General features: G+C 39.4%; 2 protein-coding genes across 14 annotated transcripts; one reads left to right on the forward strand and one right to left on the reverse strand.

Annotated features, from left to right (window-relative positions):
- Nucleotides 1–20: 20 nt before the first annotated feature.
- On the reverse strand, nt 21–13,857 carry LOC111246492 (peroxisomal targeting signal 2 receptor-like). 9 transcript variants are annotated; one of them, XM_086985055.1, is made up of 8 exons: nt 13,602–13,857; nt 13,028–13,309; nt 6,300–6,400; nt 5,946–6,071; nt 3,526–3,749; nt 2,955–3,071; nt 2,349–2,639; nt 21–1,665 (listed from the first exon to the last, which is right to left on the reverse strand). In XM_086985055.1, exons 3-8 carry the CDS (start codon nt 6,367–6,369, stop codon nt 1,393–1,395), a joined length of 1,101 nt encoding a protein of 366 aa, XP_086841181.1. In that variant the 5' UTR covers nt 6,370–6,400; nt 13,028–13,309; nt 13,602–13,857; the 3' UTR covers nt 21–1,392. The 9 variants fall into 9 exon arrangements, with proteins under 9 accessions (XP_086841181.1, XP_086841179.1, XP_086841178.1 ...); XM_086985053.1 differs by lacking the exons at nt 13,028–13,309; nt 13,602–13,857 and adding exons at nt 8,579–9,091; nt 9,330–9,446; XM_086985052.1 differs by lacking the exons at nt 13,028–13,309; nt 13,602–13,857 and adding exons at nt 8,579–9,091; nt 9,194–9,333.
- LOC111246494 (U6 snRNA phosphodiesterase 1) lies at nt 11,432–22,374 on the forward strand. Of its 5 annotated transcripts, XM_086985070.1 has the most exons (3): nt 11,535–11,573; nt 11,942–12,038; nt 17,445–22,374. In XM_086985070.1, exon 3 carries the CDS (start codon nt 17,445–17,447, stop codon nt 18,318–18,320), a length of 876 nt encoding a protein of 291 aa, XP_086841196.1. In that variant the 5' UTR covers nt 11,535–11,573; nt 11,942–12,038; the 3' UTR covers nt 18,321–22,374. The 5 variants fall into 5 exon arrangements, with proteins under 5 accessions (XP_022651915.1, XP_086841196.1, XP_086841197.1 ...); XM_022796180.2 differs by lacking the exon at nt 11,942–12,038 and having other exon boundaries at nt 11,432–11,573; XM_086985071.1 differs by lacking the exons at nt 11,535–11,573; nt 11,942–12,038 and adding an exon at nt 12,526–12,660.
- Nucleotides 22,375–24,751: the final 2,377 nt, after the last annotated feature.

Genomic DNA, 24,751 nt, shown 5'->3' on the forward strand with positions numbered 1-24,751 from the left:
AATAATGAAGGCACACGAGAAACAACTTAATAACGACTTATTTATTTTTTTAACAAAATATGTGTATATGCGTTGTCGTCTTTTGTTTTTCATTCGAATAAAACTTTTGTTGACTTGTATTTAATCTGTGTATAAACAGCATCGTAACAGTCTTTATGATGTAAATACTTGGAGTTCTCAGATATACTTTAAAAAAATATAGAGTATACTTGGAGTTCACATTGGATACAACAGTTAGACACGAAGATGAAACCTACCGGTCTTATTCACTATAACACACAACTTTTGTAACCACAAGTTATTGTATTCAGACTACTATAATTTATGAGTTCTTTTTAAATGAGCAACTTTCATTCTTCGGCCCTTGATATTTAACTCTACAGACAAATAAACAAGCACGGTTATTGTCGAACGTGTGTCCGATGAGCTTACCTTCAGTTTCTTTCATTTTAAGCAAGGTAATTTTAGAAAAATAAACTTGTACATATTGCCACAAATTATTTATAGAAATCCAAGCCTAGACAACATGCAGCACACAAATTATGGTACAGGCCAGATGAGTTCTTGCACATAATTCTAGGTGGTTAAAGCACTGATAATACAACTTTATAGCAAAAGATCCTTGAATTGGTTATTTGTCCTTTACACAGCTGAGCGCAACAAGTGCATTCATTTTCAAATCTAAAGAAAAGCAGCCATTTTTATATGATAGCAACATTACTGCCACCCATACAAAATGTCAAAAAGTAGAAAGAATTGGAATAATGCATGAAATCGACTCGAGAATCCTACAATAGTTTGTTAATTACTCGTAGCAAAATATAGGTGGTCTAGCCTCAAAACGTTTTTGCAAGACGTATATTTAAACTCGGTCTGAGATAATAATTAACGTCGGCGTTGCTTCGATTCTGGGTTCTGGATCCTAGTTTTGCGGATTTTAAAAGATGCCTAAGCTGACTCCCGGAACTTTAACACTTAACGATAACGCATCAGTCCGACGCGGTTCAAAAAACTTTTCACTTATTTGCAATTAACTAATTATTTATCGTAAAAAACGCGCCGCTTTAACTCTGGCAAAATTGTTGTACTTGCTCCTCCTGTTTTGACTGTAGTATGGAAGAGAAGGCACAGTCTAAGCATTGTTACATCTTATTAGTGTACTGTACAGGTCAAGCAGCTACAACATGGTACTTTTGAGGTAGATTTGAGCTCAGTGAAAATAAAATCATGCCTCACTGGACCCAAAACCATATTTGTTACTTTGGTCAGGCTTATCTCCATGAATCGTCGGTCAATACAAAAAATTCAAGCTTTGCACAAAGTTTCCTAGTAGAGTTCACACACAACACGAGACAATGTTAGATAGTTGCGCAAAGTTACATCAAACAACAATTAAATAGCACCAGGAAGAGTATGGAGAACCTTGTCCGGCATCATCGATACAACAATCAGTTGGTCCCATCCGCAGTCGACTATTTCGCCCATTCTGTGTGAGTTCCAATCGAGACCGTAAGCGAACTCACTATGGTTCATAAGACACAACTCTGTCCTATTGGCAGCAAGATTGTAGATCTGTGTCGTAAAGTCATAAGAGACCGACGCCAACACATGAGGGAAGAATGGGCTGAATCTTACCTGCAAAAATATCAGCGCTTTGCATGTCTCCTATAAATGTAACACAATAAAATTACTTGAATTCTACATGGAGATGTACCGGTAACAATGCATGACAAATTAAAGGTTCTTGCATAATGTGACAATACGAATGCTTCTTTTTAACGCAAAATTAGACTTGATGTAGAAATTAAATGTCCTAACAGGATATATTTATGACTATAGCCATTAACATTTTATTTTCTAATTTCACGCTACATATTGGCTACATTATTGACAATTCGAGTAAGTCTCGACAAGAACTTTGAAAAACTATGTTTAGAAAGGATAGATAACCATATGAGTCTGACTAGTGTTTAGAGAAGATTAAAACATTAGCTACTAAATATATTAAATCACTAGTTCTATTAAATTTTCCAGTACATAATTCTAAATATATTCTGCGCACTTTGCCAACTCAATATCAGCGCTTATCTTAAAAGCTTATCAACCCACCGATGTGCATAGCTCTTGGCATTGGTAAATTTGAAAGGTTTGTTACTTAAAAAGACTAAGCAAAACTATTTTGAAAAATGAAGGTTCAGGATTATTTGTATCTAAGGGCTTTCTTTTGCCAGTATTTACACCTATCTCGATAAAAAACACCACTTCCAGGTTTCTTAAAGGTTTTTCCGTCTTCATGCTAAGCATAGGAAAATGGACGCAACAATGTTTATCATGAACTTGGTCCTTACCTTTCTGACAGCCATTTTATGGAAGAACTTTTGACGACATCCTGCAGGTTGACGAATGTCCCATAGAGAAACACTCGAGTCGATGGATCCTGTTGCCAACATGTTACAATCGTATTTCGACCAATCTGCGTTTAGGACTTCTGTAGTTGATACTCTGAATACGAGAGCAGGTCTCTGACTGTCCGGATTTCGAATGTCCCATAGAGCTACAGAGCCATCGGCAGAACAACTGCATAACATGCCCGGGCTACGAGGAGCCCAGGCAGCTGAATACACTAATTGTCGATGTGCCTGCAAATAAAGAAAAACAATGCCAATACAGATTATATTAGGATTTATATATTTATGTATTAGTACATTCGAATGAAATTGATTTTTCGAATCGCTAGAAAAACGTCCAAAGTTGTGGTTAAGTCTGCGCGCACCAACCATTCCTTTGTCTTTAGTTAACTATAATGTTTCATGTAATGTAACTAAGTGTTTCATGTTCATCATCCTTATGAATACGCCGTAGGTACAAAACTAAAAGTTCTGTGTCAAGTACGTGGTAACGAAATTTTTCATACGACTCAAACAAGTTTACATAGCACACACGAAGTCTCTCACCTGAAAAGATCTAACAACGGCTAATTTTTGCGGATCAGTTAAGTTGACCTTTCCGTCCCATGAGGCAGAAACAATTAGGTGTTCTGTCCTAGTCGGATTCCATTCAACGCTGTATACCTGCGGTTGAATACAGACCAAACGTACAAACAAAATCAACCGAGAGCTAAATTTCAAGATAAGTGAATATAACGTAATGCAATAACTCTACTCAGGCTTATAATAGACCGAATAACCAACAAGCAATGAACAGCGAGACGGTAATATAGTATTCCACATAGAAGGATGAAACTTTGCAACGCTTTTCTGCTCTTTATGGATTTCGGCGAGCAATCGCACTGGCCCGGGTATGCTGTAGGCCCTTTCTGAATGACCCCCGTAGTAATACCCTATGACTTAGGTGCGGGGCCATTCAATACATAAGGAGTAGACGCTGAAAGCCAGCCGCGGGTCAATGATTTTTTAATGAGGCTTACCAACGACTACATATTGCTTTATTTTTTGCTTTGCTTTATGCGCAATAGCAGACAGCTGCTAAAAAATTACAGTAACATTACTTTGCCGAGAAACCTACCTCTTTGGCGTGTCCCTTGACAGATCCGAGTACGGCACCATGTTCGCTATTGAACATAACGATGTGGCCGTCCGCCGCCGCTGCACAGACAACCCGAGGGTCAGATTCACTGAAGGATAGATCAAACAATGCGTCGCTGTAGTTCATCACATGGTTGATGGAAAGTGGGCCGTTCCCGCCCGCGGGTCGCCGAAGTACAAGTAATGCACCCTGACCTTGAATGCCTGTCAAAAAAAATATAACCAGAAGGGCACCAAATATTGTGATACCTCTCGGTAAGCTATTTATTAGATTAGTCAAAAAAGAAAGACAGTTTCTTTTCCTAATGATCATCGAAGCGTTTCGCTCAAATTCTAGCAACAAATCTTCTATTTACCATCACTTTCTATGACCTCCTCTCATCACTGTTAATTTATCTACTCTGCTTTAGAAATGATTAGATCTGGTGGATCTATCCCGAAATTTTTGAAAAAGTCATCTAACCAGTTCCCTCATTGTCATATGTATTGCTGCTAATTTGATTTATCACTGATCGGAAAAGTGGATCATTCGTAGGCACCAATTCTACACAACATGGTAGATATATATTTTGCGGAGAAACTTTTCACGATATTTGACTTATGTGCTTAGCATTTTCAGATATAGAGACAATTTTCTTCTACTTTTTGAGTCTTTTCTGTCAAATTAATTTGTTTACTTTTACAACACGCAAATTCTTGTCTAGCATCCTGCTCTGCTCAAGCATTTCGTGTCGTATAAGATCCCTCCACTTCTACCAAACGCAAATCACGGTTTTTTGGATGGAACCCTGGTTTAATTTTGGGTTTATGCGTATCTTTGGTGGCTATCCATTCATTTTGTGTTTTATCTTGAGAGACGCCACTTCTCAAAGGTCACACGTTGGCAACTTATCTTCTCGGCCAGCAAACGACTTATATCTGAGAACCTGACTGACCTCAAATGGCCGACCGGTAAGGGCTGCATTCTCCAGTTCCGAGATGCCATTTTACATTTCGCAGAACATTTTGAAGCACTCCTTTCATTTACGGAGATTTTTTTGCACATAAAACAGACATCCGGAAATGCTTCAATAGCTTCTTAACCCCGTAAAATTGGAATAAAGTATGTGTCGAAAATGCATCTTTAAAGCCACAACTTAAAATAAAGTGACACTTAAGTAGCTATGATATATACAATAGTTTCAATTGCTGTATAGAAGTAAACAGCCAGTGAGGGAGTTGAAACAAACATTGATTTTTTGTTTGATAATTGAACCACCTAATATATTTGTCTGCCAATCTAACAAAACAATATTACAAACTATTATAATGATCCAGAGAAGCATTCAATATCAGAGCTGGGCAGTATCCTAAAGCGCCAACATCAACAACCTGCCGCGGGTTTTAGGTTGATATCAAACGTGTACAGCTATCCTAGAGATTATGTACTTTCATGATTCCCTTATAGCGAAATTATAACGACTTTCTTATGTCAATTTGCCTTATAAGGACTTCTAAATATTTCTCAGTATCGACCTTTTTTTTTAGCATAACTAGCTACGCTTACACACGTACATATATATATATGCGTATTACCTTGAATATGTGACGTCCATGTCGCCTAACTAGAAAAAAAAGGCATATTTGACCACCTATATATATATATATATATATATATATATATATATATATATATATATATATATAATTATTAGGTGGTCAAATATACCTTGTATATGTTAGGTTGTCAAATAAGTTGTGCCCTTTTTTCTAGTTAGGCGACTTGAACGTCACATATTTGAGGTAGTACGAATTGGGTCCAGTTACCGTTAGTGCTGTTCAAAAGCTGAGATTTAGTAGCAGCAGATATGCTTGAATTAATCGAATGCCTTTAATCAAACATAAAACAGAGCGCGTTGAAGATGAGTTTTTCAAAAATTCGGTGTATTCATGGTGTTTTATTACATCATCTATTGCGCGGTTTGATTAAGATACGCATGCATGTGATGAAAAATAGATAATATACAACAAAAATGTGCCATTAAAAAAAATAATAATAAATTGTATTCCAAAATTTACTATGTGTTTGAAGGAAATTTTAATGCACTTACTGTATAGCATCGATTTTGCGTCATCAAATTTTTATCTATTTCGCTCTCTGCAGAACACCCTAATTCAGTTTTAACGGAGGTATACAAAAAACACTTGTTACGATTTTTCATCTAAGAACCACAGCAGTTTTACAACCCTTGGATTATAGTGTTATCTAAAAAGCCACAAAAGATCAACTCAAAACAGCGCATACGCAGTTTAATAATATTATTTTAAAGTATAAAAAAATATCCGCTTTGAATATTTCGCGCACTCGATATATATATATATATATATAATGCCCGCAGAAGTGTGTCGATAAAATATTACCATAGTTTTGACTAGCGGCGCAAATCGCAAAATCCGGATCAAAAGGTGACCATTTGACAGAGTATCCGTGCCAACCGGGAGTTGGCAAGGCGGAGGCGTTCACCCCAGGAGCACTGCGCATTGGGCCTGTGAAAGAGCGGAAAACTAGTATTACTTGTTCTTATATTGCTATAAACATGAGGAAATACAAAATTTTCTAGAAACTCTGTGTTTTCAGCAGATTCGAAAAAACTGTACAACCAAAAGTAACCATTTTTAGTACCATCATTATAATTCATCATCACATTATAACCATCCGACTCATTCACGCTGTCCACCCTATCAATGTGTCAATCACATCATTTATACTCTTACTTTTCGTTAGTTCCATCTCAGTTCTTCGTTCCCCATTTTTTCCAGCCATGTTTGATCTCACAGATTCCATGAATTGTACATCCTTGGCGGGGTTCGAATGGCTGTGAATATTCTCATTTCAATTTTTATTTTGTTTTATTTATTACTATTCAAAGCGTTACTAGAATGCTACGATGAAGAGCTCTTTAGATAGGTCCTTTTATAACTTGTACTTACACTTGTTCCGGAATTTGCTATTATCAATCAATAGGCTTCTAAGCTTGTAATAACCTACAACAAAATCTTCAAGATATAAGCTGAATCAATACTTGGTCTACACATAAACAGCTCTGGCCAACTTAGGACAAGGCGCGTACTTTGGACATTTACGCTCCTTTTGCCTCATAGCAGCAGAAGTAAACATGACTTTAACTAAATGCCGTCGTTTGGTATTACATCAGACGGCTGGCTCCCAGAACGAAACGCTGCTTGTCTGTAACTCAGATTCGAACCTAGACGACGGCATGTCCCTAAAATTCGCACCCACATACGTTAGCCACTAAGCTATCACGAAAACTGGCGTTATAACAGACCCTCAACGACAATTTCTTCTATGATTTTCTCAACGATGTAAATTACTATTTTGAATTTCGCGGCTAACCTTATCTTCCTTCCATTACTATTCACTTGAGTGTTTACTATAGCACGGTTACGGTGACTGTACTATATCTTGCTGGCTAAATGAAAATTCGTTTTGTGCAGCCCTGGCAATTTTTGCATGAGCTGATCGTTGCAGAGCCGTAGAAGTATATAATTGGCTTGTCCTATATTGAACAGGGTGCACAAAAGAAAATGATATAATCAATATTGGAGTTAGTACAAGATACGCGAATTGAAAAGAAACCATGTTATGCAATCAGTTCGGTACCGAACTTACGAAAGCTAACTGTGCGTTGCCTAACTAACTGCATTTAACTGATACTAACACACAATTTAGAAAAACGAAACACGTAGCGTTTTGACAGTACGGGGCTATTTTAGAGACCTGTTTCAGTTACGCGTCGACAAAGCTCAGAATTTCGATTCATGTCTGACTGATCACGAATCACATTTCACTGGGACTTCGAAATTGATTTTGCTAAACTGCGCCTACTTGACAATATGTATTTGCGGACACTAAAATAGTTAAAAACACGAAAGATAATCTACGTCATATCGTCTTAGTGACGAATTGCTTACGAATATCAAACTGAAGCTTCAATACGTTGCTGTTTTGTTGTTTCACTATAAGACACGAATCGCATGTATGAAGCTCAACGCATACAGTTGAATGTATTTACTTCTTTCGAAAGAAATACGAGGTGATTTCAACGACAGAAAAGTCTACAGCTCCTTTTTTCAACTAACAAAGTTACATTAATGCAGTCTATAATTTTCCTTATCGTACACCTTGCATTCGAAATTGATCGGTATAGAACTCTTAGGTTAGGTTTTTCGAACACGGATATAGGAAAGTCACTTTTACTTGGCCCTGATGCTGCGTAAGAAATATGCTGGTTTAATCGTTCTTATGTTTGGCAGGTTATAAAAATATCACCTGCCAATCTATTTATTCGTTCTGTACTTTTTAGAAAAGGGAGTAGATATTTTGGATATATAGATTATCTAAACTCACTTGTTCACGTATGCTATTAACTTCGAAGAATAATGCGTACACTATATTCGTGTCAAAGCACGGATCATCTTAACGACAAAATATAGTTCTTTTTGATGAAGATTTACATAATTTAACTATGGAAGAAAATGATTAGACCTTCAATAGGCAGGCGACCATCCATAGTGCACAACTCTATGGACATAATAAATAAAAATAGTAGGTCATAGAAGTTAACCTTCCGTAAAGTTATTATCCTTTGATGATTTCACCAATAAGTTTTGAAAAAAGGCTCGTTTGCTAGTTTAGTTTGAATATCTCCACATTGGTAATGGCCCAAACGTTCAGCTCAATTAGCTATCATATAAAATGGCTGAACCTTTGAGACCACATGCAACTTCATAGAAGAAGAGTTTCGGTAGTCTGATTTAACTTCTCTGCTTGCACTAGTATAAGTTATTAAGTCACGTACTCCTTGAAACATCTTAACAATTTTGAAAATCAATTGAAGCATCATCTTTTTTTTGTAGTAGATACGTCCAAATCATCAAATCCCTAATTAAATCTCACTTGAACGCCACAAAAACCAATGCAGTTGCTGGTATACCGATAAATATAATTAGCTAAGCTCCGCTTCGAAGCGTACCTGTCATTCCAGAGCTGTCACTATTTCCCAAGATGAACAACTGTCAATTGCTTAATTACGATAGCCCCACTCTTGGCTGATCATATGGGCTCACACAATGACTTCACAGATCTTTTTCTTTTAATAGTCCCGAAACAAATGCACAATCTTACAGGTGCGTATCTTGAAGAACATTTTACAAATCTGTGCCTTTTACTGCCGAACAGCTGTTTAGAGGAATTATAATATGTCTCAAGCAGGCTCTCCCTGTTTCAGTAGTTCCGGCATATGTTCAGTGTTACTGGGTCGGTTGTTAAGACTGTTGTTTGGGCACAGCTGCTTCGTTCATGATGTTGTTGTCAATGCCGTGACGCTGAACTGCGGTGCAGACAGCAGGCTCTCCCCCGGCGCGCTTTCTTCGTTCGTCCCAAAGAGGGAACTGCGCGGGTATTACCATAATATTAAAGTAGCGTCTTCCGTCACGAACTATATCGTCTTTGTTTATGACTACGATTTTTATACTTGGACAGCTCTCTGTTTAAAAAAAGAAACATTCTAATATAAATGAAACTTCTTTACTACTCCACCATACAAAGACTTGAACTCCATCAAACTGTCATTCCTTCAGTTACTAACCAATAGCATAGACTAGCACTAATTATAACTTTCAACTTGATTCCAGGTACTCTGGACGTTGGATGCACTGGTATATCAAATAGAAATACAAGCTAAATCCACTCTATTTTACTGGACAGGCCAGTTTTTCACGTACGAGCTCCTGCTTTAAATGCTTCGGCAAAGCAAAGGCTCCATAATACAAACGACAGTGCATCACGATGCCATCCATGTTAGTAGCAGACGACAATCTGGCGCCTTGCGTGGCCTGGGCTGATTGCGTCTACAACTGTCTGGAAACGCGCTATTTCTTTACCCGCTACTCGCCTTGCGTATGCGTATCTTTGTCTATATGCGTGTGTGCTGTGTTTTGCGTAGTTATTCGCTGGTGTCGCTACTGTTGATGTTTTTATGTGGTGTTCTAATGGGTTTTTGAAGTGTCTTTTTTTGTTATTGCTGTTATCGTGACCGCCGGTGCTGCTGCTGCTACCGCTACCACTATCATCGTTCTCGCAGACACCACAGAGAACAGGAGTCATAGAGGGTGCTGTTGTTGCTTGTATTGGTGATGCTGGCGCCTGCGGTGGTGAGTTGGGTCGAGTCGGATCAGCAGTGTTAGTCAAATAGTAAGTTGACTGGCAGCGATCGCGGTGATTCGTCGCCGTGGTTCTTTTCGGTCACAACGTGTGGGGTACAAAGTGCGCTCGGTGTTTATGCTAATGTTGTGCCCGTTTGTAACGCGGGGGTGTTGACCATGCTGCTCCTGCTGTTGTTGTTGGTTAGCTTGTTTGCGCCGTAGCAACAGCCGTCGTTGCTGTATTAGCAGGACGAACACGCCAGCATTTCACCGCACCAATCAGCCTGCGACTGGCTTACACAAGAAGCAGAAGCAGCCAGCTGTACCTACAGGATTGTGGTGGCGCGTAGTTGTGCGGATATTTGCTGAGTTTTTTGCTCGCACTCATGAACGCCGGTAGCAGCCCTCATTTATCGAAGCCACTGGTTACAGATCCGGAAGAAGTTAAGCCGCCGCTGCTAAGACCGTCCGTTTCGAAACGATAATCGCCGAAAAAGAAAGGTCGAGTTGTGTGTGTTTGGAGTGTCGTCGTGTCTGAGCATGCGTGCGTATGTGTGTGCTTCTACGAGAGACCGGCATACTGCTCTTTCTGGTTGCGTACTCATTAGCCCATTCAACCAATAGTGCTCACTAGACCCTTCCGCTAGTTTGTGTTAACGTCCCCCTGTTGACATTCTAGTAATACTGGTGTAGCAAGGCAGATTCATTTGTCAATCTGAGTGACGAGAGAGGCGGTAGCAGAAAGGAACGATACCTGGTGAAGACTCACAACGGAGCAAACCGAGAGTCGTTGTGCGTAAAAGGCGCCTGCCACCGAGGTACACCATATGATACGGCTGGTTGTGGCAAGCTAGGCGGTTATCTCGCACCTTAGACCCTCTCCTATACTGAAGTCCGTTTTCTCTGGCAGTGGAACTGCAGCGACTGAGTGCACCAACTGCAGGTAGCTACCCTCGCCTTGAATACCACTGAGTATTGGTGTGGCGGTCGGTGCCGTTGATTGCGTAATATCTATCTGTCTATCGTCACTACGCTGCGATTGCTCTTCATTGTGCTGCCCCTTCTCTTACTAGTCCTGTGGGAAAAGGAGTAAAGAAGTGGGACAGCAGGACATCATAGCCCACTAACCTAATACCCTAACATATGTAGACGATGTTACAGACCGTCAATACACTCGCACAGTCACCGGTCAAGGTTTTTGCAACTTCGCAGTTCGGGTCGCCCATTCAGTTACTCAGCCACAACACGGCAGCGTGTTGCCTTGCTGTACTCTTACACATCCACCTGAAACGCGTGGGTGTCTGTGCTTGTGCTCAAATCGAAGCTGCCCTGTTGTTATTGGAGGACGCACGTTGTCTGACTCTGTCTCCTCTACGACTCACTGGAAATCGTTTCTGGGAGAGTCTGTAGGTTTCCTTTCAAACTTCCGCAGACCCCTGTGCCTCCATCATTATAATAGTAATAAGAATATGAAGAAGAACTAAACAAGAAGGCGTGTTCGCTTTACTGCTGCTGCATTATTTGTGCTAGACCAAGGCGTTTATCTTAGCAAGTGCCTGCAGTGTGTCCTAATATTGCTTAAGTTGTTTCGCAAGACCGCCGTTACTGCAACTTCTGCAAACGCCACCGGAGTTACACCGTCTGTCATCACAGCAGTGTCGTTACTAGGTTTTTGTCCTGCGTTTGACCTTTTACTGCGCATGCTTTTGTAGCCATCGTATGAATGTTTATTGTGTGAAGCTGTGCGGCGAGGTTCGTACACGTTGAATACGTGAACACTGCACCAGTTCAGCGAAATTCTAGATTGATCTTAGACAGTGCAAGGTAAGACAATATTCCTTTTGGACTGCATGTAATTTCGCCGAGTGTACGTTCTTATACGCGATGGATTAGTGTCAAGCTGATTCTTTACAACGCGTTTGTTTCGAAGGTCTTTGCTAAAATATACATATTTGTGCAAAAGTGTAACGTAGTTCTAACAATAGTCCACCAAAAACAGGCCTATATTTCCCTTATATGTTGTTTCCAATTGACGTCTGGGAAGACATATCTGATCAGCGTAAATGGCGGAGCATTTTCTCGAGAAGTGATACACACGCACATAGAGACACGTAAAAAAATCCGGTAGTGGTAATAACGGTAGAAGGCGATAAGGCATCATAATTTATTCATTCGGTTTGTTCATTCAATAGTGTAGGTTCTCCTCCCCGTCCGCCACATTTCCTGCGTCGCACGGATCCTTCAGAAAATCATCAGCCACAGCCTACTACCTTCGTCATCATCATCAGAGTATGTGGTATTATATTTTCTTTCAACTTTTTCTCCTTTGAAATCCCCTACTGGTACAACAATAACGATAACAATACCTAGATTGCTACCGCTAACTTAAATGGTGTTTTTCTGTGGAGACAAGGTTGTTTCACTCGAAGTGCTAAAGCCATCAGCAGCAGCAGTAGTTCAATATGCGCACTCGCAACATGTACGCAAAGAAAAACAGACCGGCAAACGGACATACAGACAAGCAGGAGACACGATGGTACGGGATGACACGGTCGCGAGGCGACCGCCAGTTGGTATTGGTAGTTGTAACAGTAGCAATGCTGGTAGTCGTAACAGATGCGACGGTTGACGGCGGCGGCCCCGTCCCTGCTGCTACTCCGTCCCCGCATTAGGGGCATATTGGCAGACAAACGCACACAGCAGAGGGCTACGATGAATATGAACGGAGGGAACAACGCACTTTCTGCAGCGTTGATGCGGTGCGTTGCGATGGGATGCCATTTGTCGGTGTCATCGTGAGAGCATCGCTGTCGTTGTCGTGCCTACTGAGCGTAGCTGGGCCGGATAATCTTCCTCCGTGCTTCCAGTTCACTTTAGAGAAGTCACAATCAAGGTGGAGGCGCCAACTAAAGTTCGTAGTTGAGTAATTGGTACAGTACTACGATTATGTTACGCACTAATCTCCAATGATGGTTGGGTCTTTTCCACTGAGCTGATCCAGACTGATGTGACGTGCTACGTTGAAGAGGACTGTAATGTAAGCAACTGGGTGTAAATTTGTCCGGGTGCTTTATAATGATAGGGTATTTATGAGACGAAAGCAACTTGTCTAATTGCTTCTTCTGTAATATGTATGTAGGTATCGAATACTGTATCTATGTATGCGCTTTTAGGGCTCTCTCTCTTTTATTAGAGCTCTTATGCCGAGAACATTTCATATGTCACCCGGTTATGAGAATGCTCTGCCGAAAAGACGTAACTGAACTTGGCCAACTCACATGTATCTTTTTTGCTTCGGCGCACAACACCAACCATATATCTGTTCAGGGTCTCACTCTCAGCCTTAAAGGTTAACGCAACACATTGGGCACAACTGGGGAAGTGCTTTCAGTGATTTGAAGCCATGAAACATAAGTATTAGATTTGGATGGCGTGTGTTATATGTACACCGCTGGTCGAATGTTTGAGTGCACTAGCCGATATATACCGAGGTCAATATGCACAGAAGTCGCAGAACAGTAAATATTTCCAGCCAAATCGAAGCAAACTGAGTAAATGACCTGTTTGATAAAAACAGAAATTACAGTAGATAAACGTTATCAGTAACAACGGGAAGCTAGACTATGGACCGTCGACATGGAGTCTATTCTGTCTAGTGTGTATTTCTTCAGAAACAACAGCAGTAACAAGGAAATAACAATTCAAGAATATGCTTACTATAACATTAACTTGGAAACATATCTAGTGTAATACCTGGTTTGTTTTTTCTCGTCTCTTCTACACCTGCCATTAGTACAGATGATTCTGAATTGTGCATCTGGTAGTATATTAAACATACACTGTTTTACGAACCTGTGCGTCAACTAATGACTCAGTAGTTGAGACAAGGTAGACAGCGGCGCGGAGAGTTCTATCATTCCGTCGCTTACATTAATGCGCGCACTTCGCGTACACATATTTCTATTGTACGTCTAGATTCGTTGTATCATGTTCCAATGTCGATTATTATAGCGGTGATTGTATCGTTGTCAGGTCCATGTTGGTAACGGCCATTGTGCCGGCAGTAGGCTCTGGCCGTGGCCGATGCTGGTGGCCGTGACGTTCACCCGGACGATACTGATAGTGGTGACCAGTTTCATCCAGCTGCGATCTCCCACGATCAAACAGATCTTAAGCATATCGCTACACAAAATGCGAACAGACGCTAGACGATACGCTATCTATTTGCACACGTTGGTCATATACGACCTGTATGCTGTGATAATATGCTGACTAGCTGTTTTATGTAAGCTGCTTCGTTGCTAGATACTTTCTTAACGTTGACAGCAGCAGAAATAGTAACGATCCAGACGCTGGCCTACGCTCGTTGGCTGGCTAGCTAGCTGGCTGCCTGCTTGCCTGGCTGGCCGCCCGCCCGCCCGGCCGCTTAAGCGGTCTGTGGATGCCTTTTACAGCATTGCGCGGTTTCCTTGTCGTGTGAGACTTGTTGCAGTCGTCCCAGCGTCACTCTCTTGCCACGTTCTGTTGTTGGCGACCAGCGTTAACGCCGGCCAAATGGCAGCGCAACATGACGCAGTGGTGGCACTGGACAAAAAGGTCGAAGAAAGCAGTCATTTACACAGATGGTCTTAGGCACTGTCCGCCATACAGACGAACAGAGTGACACATACACACATAGAGATCGACTGCAGCACAATGAGTGTCGCACTGTTAAAGCCAAACGTACTGAAAAGCATCACTTTAAGAATATATTGGAATTAAATAGTATACATGTACATCAAAATAAGACGACAAATATGTACGACGCGCGTAGATTTACCAATTAGATAAAAGCAGACAAAATGGTGGGTGAGGAAAAAATGCTTAGCTGTAATGAGTACCGGAGATAAGAATCGACGAATTTACGACGGATGATGGAAGGAAAGTGGTTCCAAATGAATTAATTCAGTGGTAACAGAATAGGTAGACAGATAGAACAGAAGTTGTCAGTAGTATACCTTCAAATTGCTGTCGAACATTTTTGTTGTCGGAGTTGCTATTCTGATATTTCTCGAAACTCATGCCGTGCCAACTCTGTTTATTCACTGAGTCCGCGATTAATTAGTTAGCACGAGTCATTGCCTAGCTAAAACAAGTAGCGGAAACATTAGCTACAGTAAGCCCCATAAACAAAAGGGCAAAAAGAGAAATCGAGTTGAACAAATAGAACCCACAATCGTCACGAATCGCGACACAGGACGACCAATCGCTTGCGACAAAACTCATACTATTTCGACCACTTTTACTGATTAAAAAGGATATATACTTTTAACACTTCTACATATAAGTTATCGCCATATGCCAGCCACCCAAAAGGCGCCAATTTTGCGTTGGGCAGAGAATAAGTACGGAAAAACAAGGTCGACATCGGCACGTGCCATCGATGCATCATTATCATCATCGTGCAGCCTTTGTTCTTCGATGCGTGTGGCTGCCGTGACAACAACAGTAACTCCACCAACGATTTCGGTGGTCCCGTCCGTTTTCTTAGTAGTGATGTTGTTTAGTTATGGAGAAAAGCTACGTTGAATAGGGCATTGCTATAGCGGTGTTACTGGCATCAGCATATGACAGAAGCTTTTCCACCAGGTTATACAGTAAACGTGCTGGTCAGCCCTATGAACCTGTTCAAACAGTGTGTTACCGGATAGACCTATATTTTGTTATCTGTTAGTCTTCTAATGATATTAAAAGGTAAATGCCTCGAGTTTTATGTCCTCCATGTTAGTGTGAAACATTGTTTCAGATAGCTGGTTTATTCCAGCACTTAACGAACTGCATCTACGCATGGTTTTGAACCCGAACTACCTCACGCGTCTCTACTTTTAATAAGGTGGCGTGGCCTGGGTAGGTAATGCGCGAGTGCGTTACCATGATTATCATAATTGACAAGCATGTTGTGACGGTGGTTTTTTCCTTAGCGTTGAAAAAAATTACGAGCAGTTATTATTATTAAGGAAAGCTTGAAATAACGGAAAAATAAGAATCTGGAGAAGACATTGAATAAGGTATAATTGTAAAAAGTACGAATTGCTTGTTTGGCTTGAAAAACCGTAGATAAATCCAACATGATTTACTGTGTTGATCTCTTAAAAGGTAAGTACCTGAGGGTATACTTAAGTATAGGTGACTACAAAGACTGCTTTACGTGTACAAATGAAGTGCTTAAAAAAAGTAAGCAAAGATGTTACCACCACAGCATTATATGGATCCTGCGACGACTATGCATTACCGGGAACAGCGGTCAGCGAATCTGTTACCGTTTATTACAGAAATAAGTAATAGAGTTTATTGAGGGAGATATGTTTATAATCTGATAAATATGTTACACAATGGAAAATACAAATTAAGTTCATACTGATTATTAAGGTCTGATGTCTTTGCCTCAGTATATTTCGGGGTTTCGTGCTTTGCATAAGGGGAGTTAATAATGTCTATTAGCAATTAAATGTAAGGTTTTGAAGTTATAGAGTTCTAATAGCTGCTGACCATGGAAAGCCACGATTTCTCAGTCTTGATCGGATTTGAGAAGCAGCAGCTTATGCTAATAAAAACATCTAATTCAATACAGTACGAATATGTCTATGTTCTACTGCCTTGTTTATTTAAATGGTAATAATATACAAAAATCGGGCACACAATTGATCTAGTGATACACTTGGCGATTACTTTCATAAACTCTCGGCTTAAGTAATCCATATTGAATCGTACTCTTTTTATAGCCGCGATGCACCCAAGCATGTGTGTGACATCGAGGGTGTCGATGAAGCGTCTTACTCTGTAAAATCAATCATGTTGACTTGAATATTACGTGATGGTCGTTAGCCAAAAAGCGAAACTTGGAATGTGTAATTATGAATCAAATACTTAAAATGTGCTTCTGCAGCCCCCGTTTGGTTTCAATAAGCGTAGGTAATTCATTCTGGAGGTGATTTGACTAAGCCACAATTATGGTGGTCGTGGTGATGTGTTTACAGGGTGCATATTATGCATTTATACAAGAACGTGATGGCAGCGATGCGTAGAATTTATAAGTAGCCTCCTCAATTAATCTTTTTTGCACTGAGGTGGGCTCAGAAATCAGAAAAGTGAACCTTATTTTCACAGCCGTTAATTTTTTCTGTCTCAGGTGTTAATAAATAATCTAGTGGCGGTTGCCTAAATGTGCAGAAGATATAAAGGGTTTTCAACCAGACAGTAAATTACCTTGACTTGTAAAGACACTTTCCAATTTGAATTATTATTTGTGATCTCGCAAGTATATTTTTTCAAATTACTTCTCCACGCACTAAGTGTTTGCGATGTAACTTCCTATAATAACTACTATTATCATCACATATGCATCAATTATTGCAATACCATCCGTTTTTTCATATACATAGTCAAACATTTTTCTTTCAGCGTGCTACGTGAGAGTGTATCAAATTGTTTAAAAACACAATACACGGTTTATTTTGATTTATTTCAATGCTATATATATAGTCGTATTGTATGTTAGGCAAGTTCGTAGATCTACTCAAGTCATAAGTTGAACCTTATCAGACGCGAACTTTTCGAAGACAGTGTGTGCCTCAGTATATTGTTTACACAATCACTAACTCATACTTAGCTCTGTTTCGCTTTGTCTTGTGTTACTCTATTCACTTTCTATGACAGATGAGTCTCAAACATTTAGCATCGGCATACGACAGCAGTGGCCACTCCTCATCGGAAGGTTCCAATTCGTCAAATTCAGCCCACGCCTCAATGGAGCTAGCGCCAGTCCGCTTACCTCCGTCGCCACCGGCGGCGAAACGCGCCAAACTCGAAGTTCCAGCTGAAATCGCCGACATGTTCGCCACGTCTGGCACCGGCTCGAAGTGGATGGACGACCCGGCGATGCATGGCGGTCGGCAACGTTCATTCGATCACGAACAGGGCATCTGGGCGTCGCTGTTCTACGTTTACGCATGCGACGAAGAGTGCATTAAAGACCTCCAGCAAATAGCCGAGGCCGGGGCACCGTTCCTCTTGCCTATCGGCAAGTCCCAACCACATATCTCATTGTCGCGAACTCTCAAATGCCGTTTCCAATGGATCAAGCCGTTGTACACTCACATACGACAGGGTGTGTACGCACATAAGCCCTTCCTCGTATCGTTTAATCGTTTCGCAATTTACGAAAACGATGAGCGGACAACGGTATTTCTGGCTGTCGATGTTGATCTTGGCCAAAATGAACTGGTTGAACTCACCAAACGGGTGAACCTTTCACTCGATCTGTTCCGCTTGCCGAATTACTACACAAATCCTAAGTTTCATATCAGTTTAGCGTGGGCGCCGATTAGCCGGAAGACAGATCTTCAAAATGTGCTACCAACTTTACAACGTGAACTCGATGAGTATTGTACATCCGTTGAGCTGGCAGGCGTTGTAGACAGGTTGTGTTTTCGTGCGGGACATAAACTGTTCGAAGTACCACTAGGCTTTGAAATACCGAATATGGTATACAATACCACTGGCGTCACCCCACCTGTGACCCTAGCTAAGTAATATATGGCAATGTGTATCCATTACCATTGCATAACATATGTATATTAGAACAAGATGTGCAGCATATACGATACTGCTATAGACATCTATAAGTTTAATAATACAGCCACATATTTGAAAGTCAAAATAAGAAAAAGCAGCAATTTAAGTACATAAAAATGTACATTCTATGTTGGCTTTGTAGTTGAGCTTAACCGAATTCGCATGCATGGATGCCATATGTTGGCGAACTAATATTATTATATTCCATATTATTATGAGCGAAGTCCGATAATATACGCCAACATCATATACACACACACACACATTTTGAATGATATCAGCACGAGCAGCCATAACTCAAGATCCTTGCAGGTAGTGACGACGGAGGCAGTCTTTAAAGGTAAAGAAAGCGAGATCAGTTGTCTGATCGATAATAGATCGAACGACTGCCTTCCAATTGAAGGATTGTAAAAATACAAACCAGCATAAAATACAGTAGATACGTTAATAATAACATTATTCCTGATAGGTGGAAATTAAATGAGACGTGCGTTGGTCACTCAGATCCATCGCGTCATCTAGGGCATGAGTTCAGATGGCCGAGTCCTACTAAGATCTGATCATCGAAACCAATGCTAGATGTCTCCGATTAACAGTAGATTCATGTCTAGCTTTTAGGGGCTTATCACTGTCACCCTTGCTACTTAACTTCATGTTACACTACAGCTAATAGTCCTCTATAAGAAAACTATGATAACAAAAAAATAACTATAGTGTGAATATATATATATATATATATATACACATAATTTTTTTGTGGTGCATGCTAAAATCATTGTACGAGCTGACTCTAAGGTGTGCGATAGGTGACGATTAGAGACTGATTCATGATGTTAGACATGTGTATTTACATTTTTATAGGTCCTCGTAACGCTGCCCTGAGATGAATACTTTATAACAGTAACAGGTGTGGTCTACTATATAACAGTAGCGATAAGAATATCGTACTAAATAATGCGAATGTTGTAGAGAGAAGTGTAACTTAAGAATCTGAACCGATGCCGACTACGACGGAAAAATGCTGTGGTCGATAGCAACGATCGACGATCAAGTCACATCGATAGTTCTGTGCGCGTATTTCCTTACATCATCATTTTCGTCTATCATCAAGATCATCATCTCGTATTTGTGCGTAACCTTATTGTAACGTTATTCGTCATAGATATGCGTTATTACGTTTCTCTAATAACTAATAACCTATGTCGAAAATAAACATCCAATACATTGTGTAAAGGACGATAACTAGAGAGCTAATAAGGCGTAACAAGCGAGGAAAGAAAGGAACAGAGATAGAGGAAGAGAGAAGAAAAAGAATAAAGCCGTGGCATTTCACATGTGCTTGTATGCGTGGAGGGTGTTATATCACAAGCAAGCTTTGTCGATATTGCTTTCATTTTGAACACATCATCGTGCGCTGCTAGTTCGAGACCGTTCGTCCTGAGAATAATATAAACCAGTGGAAACAATGACGGCAGGGTCGTCTCGACTGCAGGATAATATCACTACTGATACGATACGTGCTCAAAGCTGGGCAACACTGTCCTACAGCTCGCAAAATTGACGCACAGAAAAAAGGTTCTCCATTTTCAAAAGTCGAAGGGTTGAAAGGTTCCCCGTTGAGCGTCCGTTTCGATCGTCCGGTACAGTAGCGCGGCCAGTCGATATGGAGAAACTGTGATGACAGTAAAAGGACTAATGTAGCTGAATGTGACATAGGGAACTGGACTACATGAGCATAGGTTGGATTTACGGAAGATAATAGGGACGTAGATATCAGTATTGCTGTCCTTATCATCGGCACGGTACATATAGAGATATATACTATTTCAAGTATAATACGAAGGAATGAATCAAGCGGTGCATGTCCCGGGAAGTGCGTGATATGGATAATAATTGAGAATGCATACAGTGTTAACGAATTCAAGCTGATCAACGGGAGGTAGAAGATCCGAGACGGAAAGTGTATTGGTTCGCATGCAGATGTATTTTTCTGTCAACGTTAGAACGAACGATTCTGGCGAATTATAATATCTGTACATAGGTGCAACTCCTCGGTTGAGGCTATGGCTCCGTTTTTTTTATAGTATTTTGACGTCATTGGCGTAATTGACTGATTAGAAGGAATTGTTTATTAGCTAGTGACGTCGACAATAAGCTTCTGCGATTATGTCTGATGTATAACACTGTGAGACTACCGGATGATGAACAACCATAACGCATGTATCTTTGTAATGTTTCTACTAAAACTGAAGAGCGATTTGAAACGATTGAATTATGTCAGCTCTAGTTGATTAATTGGCTCATTGCTTAAATGGTAGTTTGTGTGCATGTGTATAAAATGAATAAATGGAAGACCACTACGTCTCAGAGCGGTTGTCAAAACATGAATAACGATTGTGGATAACAAATAAGCTGACCGATGATATATTGATTGTGTCTTTAAACTAAGTACATTTCGAAATGGTATACTTTGAGAGGGTATTAGCAAAGCCAACACGACGAGAAGCCAAACATTGAGGTGCTAAAATGAAAATAGAGGCAGTGAAACGGATACGTTATACGCATCGAAAAGAAACCCGACGCAGAAAGCCCTTATATTATAAAAAATAGACAAATTTGTGTTAGTTTCTTGGCTAAATATGGATCCTGATGGCTGCAGAGGTGATGTTCTATCCCCTGTTTCTGTTTAATAATAGGCATTACTTGAACAAAGTAAAACGTGGCATGTAATGTTTTATTATCAAAGTATTTGATTTGGAATGCTTGCCGCAAAGACTCTGCTTGATGTGGGTCACAAGAAGGTCCACCTTCCACCATAAAAAGAACCGTAATCAAGTTTTAACTCATTAGAGACACTGCCCTATCAACCCACAGCATATCTCAACCGAAAAAACTTGACATTTTTGTCCAGGTTATACCCTGGGCAACTAGACAGCAGAGCTTACCACTACTTCTTCACCTTGACAATTGTTATTGATCGTTCCGACAAAGAAGCGTCTATTTGCGGACACAGATATTGATGAAAGAATGTGCAAAAGTACGTGCAAATGTGGAGGAGTCATTTCGCTTGCATCGGGGCGAGGTGCTGTTTTGGCAGAGCCGAGCTTGGAATAGTGAGAGTTTGGGAAAATGCGGAAAGCCCACAACGGGGACTTGCCGGGGCTAAATGATGGCTAGGTTATCGCTAGAGTTGTGTGAATAGAAAAAGCTGTGTACGTTAAATATGATCTCAATAGAAGTCAATATGAAGGCGGTTGGGACGGCTTCGAAATAAACGAAAAAATAAATTTGTTTCAACGACTACTCATTAGGTCATTGAGTTGATGCTATGGCATCCAAGAAAGCTGTCATTGCCATTTTGCATTCTGAATAAAAGGGTTGAAGTTGTCTATGTAAGGTTTTTAACTTTATTGATTAGAATCTGCCACATTACAGTACACAGAATAAAAAATGTAATTAAAATTCAATTCGTATTTCCCAAACAGAACACGTCTAGCTTTACATCTCGTTAGATTACGAAACTTATTTTTAAATGCAGCATCTATACCAATATGTTGAGCCGGTGAAGATAGTTTTGTTTGCAACAAGTTAATCGGTATCACACTGGCAAATACATTCAAATACATTACTAGATGCAAATATATGTATAATGTGTATACATAGTATCCATGTAATTTTATTAGCAGCAAAAACGCAGTTACAAAGATCATAAATGATCTAAATGCGCTGAGCATCGTTGTATTAGCTAGTTTTTTGAAGCCGCTCCCAATCCACTAAACTGATATTACAACAACTACTAAGTACTAAAAGATGAACACAAAATATAAAGCTACAATTTAACAAGAAACAACGAAGTAATACTATAGTATTTACATATGAGGTTATTTTTTACTAAAATCAAATTGTACGTCATTGTTACTCCTCAGTGAATGGTAAAGGTGTCGGCTATTTATGTACAAAAGATAATTTAATAGCAACGAAATAAATAAATGCCATATTACCATGATCGTAATCAGGTAGTTAAATTATTTTAATTAGTCTCATAAACGCAGCCTCCGGGTGGAAATATCACATATATGACTGATTAGATTAAGAGACATAAATACATTTAAAGTTGAATAGAACGATTATGTATGTATATATTCTATATATGAGAAATCATACAAATTCAAATCTTCATTTGGATAAAAAAGCAACATCTGCATAAAAAGTAGCAACTTCATCAAAGAGACTTCACCGTGATGGTGGATGTTGAGAATGGATATTGATTAACTGAAACGGGAAGAAAAATGAAATCCATAAGGATAATAAAATCTAAAATAAAATTGAAAACATGAACAAAAACGATAAAAGAATAATGAGAAAAGGAGAAACCAAAAGTTAATATGAAAATAAAAAATGTTTGAGTTAATAAGATAAATAGTATCTTACTCAATATTTTAAATACTAGTAGGTTTAGTTACTTCTTTGTATAAGAAACAAACCGAGATATTTGGTTGTTTGAGCCGTTGCGACTTGGCTGATAGTGAAACATGTAGCAAATATAAATAATTAATTACGCATTGGACTTAATAATGGCCCATTATATGAAGATATTTTTAGGACGTTATCTGAAGAAAAAAAATTAGTAAGAATATAGGAACTATAAGACATCTGTACAACATATTTTTACCGAAAAGTGATATCTAGAATCTGCACGGATATTTTCTTCACAAATAAGCTTTATTTACAGTAATACTGCTTCTTTATTTATTAAGTTAGAGAGTAAACTTAAAGAAGCGACCCATAGCTCGGCTCTATCCATGAGCTGTATGCAGTCACGCTACAGTTTGCTACCGGGGCCGGATTCAAACAGAATTACTTCATTAACTAATACATAATATGATTCAAAATTATAATGATTTAATATCAATATATAGACAAATGCCGCTTGTAAACTAGCCTGGGCGCTTTTCGCTCTACCAGAAACTGGTAGTAACTGACGTTATTATATTGGCTCACTGGCCGAAACTCGTGTCGATCATCTACAACAGATTTATTTTAAAAGTATTAACTCACGAGTGTCTAACACATCTAGACGTGTAAAAAACCTCAAGAACGTTCTTGTTAACAATAATATGTATGCTACTGTTGAGTGTCGTACGATACGTTTCTGAGAGGCTATTGTATTAATTAGCGCGCAGTTCCTTGAATCTCGAGTAGTTTAACGGTTTAAGAAAGTATATCACTTTCACTAGAGCTATGTTTTCGCTCAACAACTGATATTTACTTTTGTTTAAATTGACTTTTTTGCAGAGAACAAATAATAAACTTTTTTTTTATATATATTCTAGAATTAATAGTCGGCAAGAAAAGCAGTTTTAAGGTGAGTTCGGCTAATCTTGTGTTCGTTGTTTTGTGTGCCAACAGTATGTTTTGAACTAGACCTTCGCGTCTCTTTTCAATGGTAAATTCTACGTTTGCCTAGTAAGCTTTCGCAGTAGTTATATTATGAATTTTCTCGAGATATGGTCAGAATCTCAAAAGCATCAAAAGGACTTAGAAAGTGTATAAAACAGAAAATCGACAAACGATTTTTCATTTTCATGGGAATTCTTCGTATACATATAGGAGGACTATTGCCCACAAATTTGAGATCACGTAACAGATGTTTTTATGCTTAATGTAAGAACGAGTAAAAGTTAGGCACACTTCATACCTCCGTTGTGAAACTACATAATTTTTAGGTAACAACACGACTTACCTAAGCGTTCAGCACTGTCAGGTTTACCACAAGATTTTTTAGCTGCTATCCGTAATTAGAAAAAATTAAACCAAAACTGTTTTCGCTGTGACAAGAAACGCTGTCAGTTCGAGTTGTGGTGTATAGAAAATGCTTACTTAAAAAATTTGTGAATACATTCAAGTAAAGCAATTTATGGCAAATTAGTATGTTTCGCCTTCTTTTATTCCTACGCGTTCTCATAGGCCTATGTTTTCTTGTTATTGACTCTGATTTTGTGCAGTGCCTATGTATTGGCAAAAACGCGGTCTTTAGGCTTATAAATTGATTATAAATGAAAACTTCATATATTATTTTCATTTTTACTCTTTTACAGATATCTTTATAAGATGGGGTGGTATGTCTAACTTTGCGCACCCTAAGAAATGATCATTCCATAGTTCATTTAAAATTTTTTTCCGTGTAGCCTGTGTTAGGTGTTACAATTATTATTAACTATATTTCTGTGGTACAATATATCATGCGATTTACATCGGTTTTTCGGCTATCCCAGAGAGTATACATGGCTATTCTGATACATAAGCTAGCGATTTCTCAAGATCCTACAAAGCAGGCCATCTAGTATTGAAGAAAATTCCTATACCAGTTGTTGAGATACTTCAGTGTA

Source organism: Varroa destructor, unplaced genomic scaffold, assembly GCF_002443255.2.
Source record: "Varroa destructor unplaced genomic scaffold, Vdes_3.0 BEIS01000003.1, whole genome shotgun sequence".
Lineage (NCBI taxonomy): Eukaryota > Metazoa > Arthropoda > Arachnida > Mesostigmata > Varroidae > Varroa > Varroa destructor.

What these genes read in the sequence shown, in the direction of transcription:
- LOC111246494 (XM_022796180.2), top strand. Translation starts at nt 17,445, where the DNA reads ATGAGTCTCAAACATTTAGCATCGGCATACGACAGCAGTGGCCACTCC.
- LOC111246492 (XM_086985057.1), bottom strand. Translation starts at nt 6,369, where the DNA reads ATGGAATCTGTGAGATCAAACATGGCTGGAAAAAATGGGGAACGAAGA. An exon ending in TGAGATGGAACTAACGAAAA is followed by an intron (nt 6,072 to 6,299) that starts GTAAGAGTATAA and finishes GCTCTTTCACAG; the next exon opens with GCCCAATGCGCAGTGCTCCT. An exon ending in CCGTTGTTAGATCTTTTCAG is followed by an intron (nt 2,640 to 2,954) that starts GTGAGAGACTTC and finishes CTTTATTTGCAG; the next exon opens with GCACATCGACAATTAGTGTA.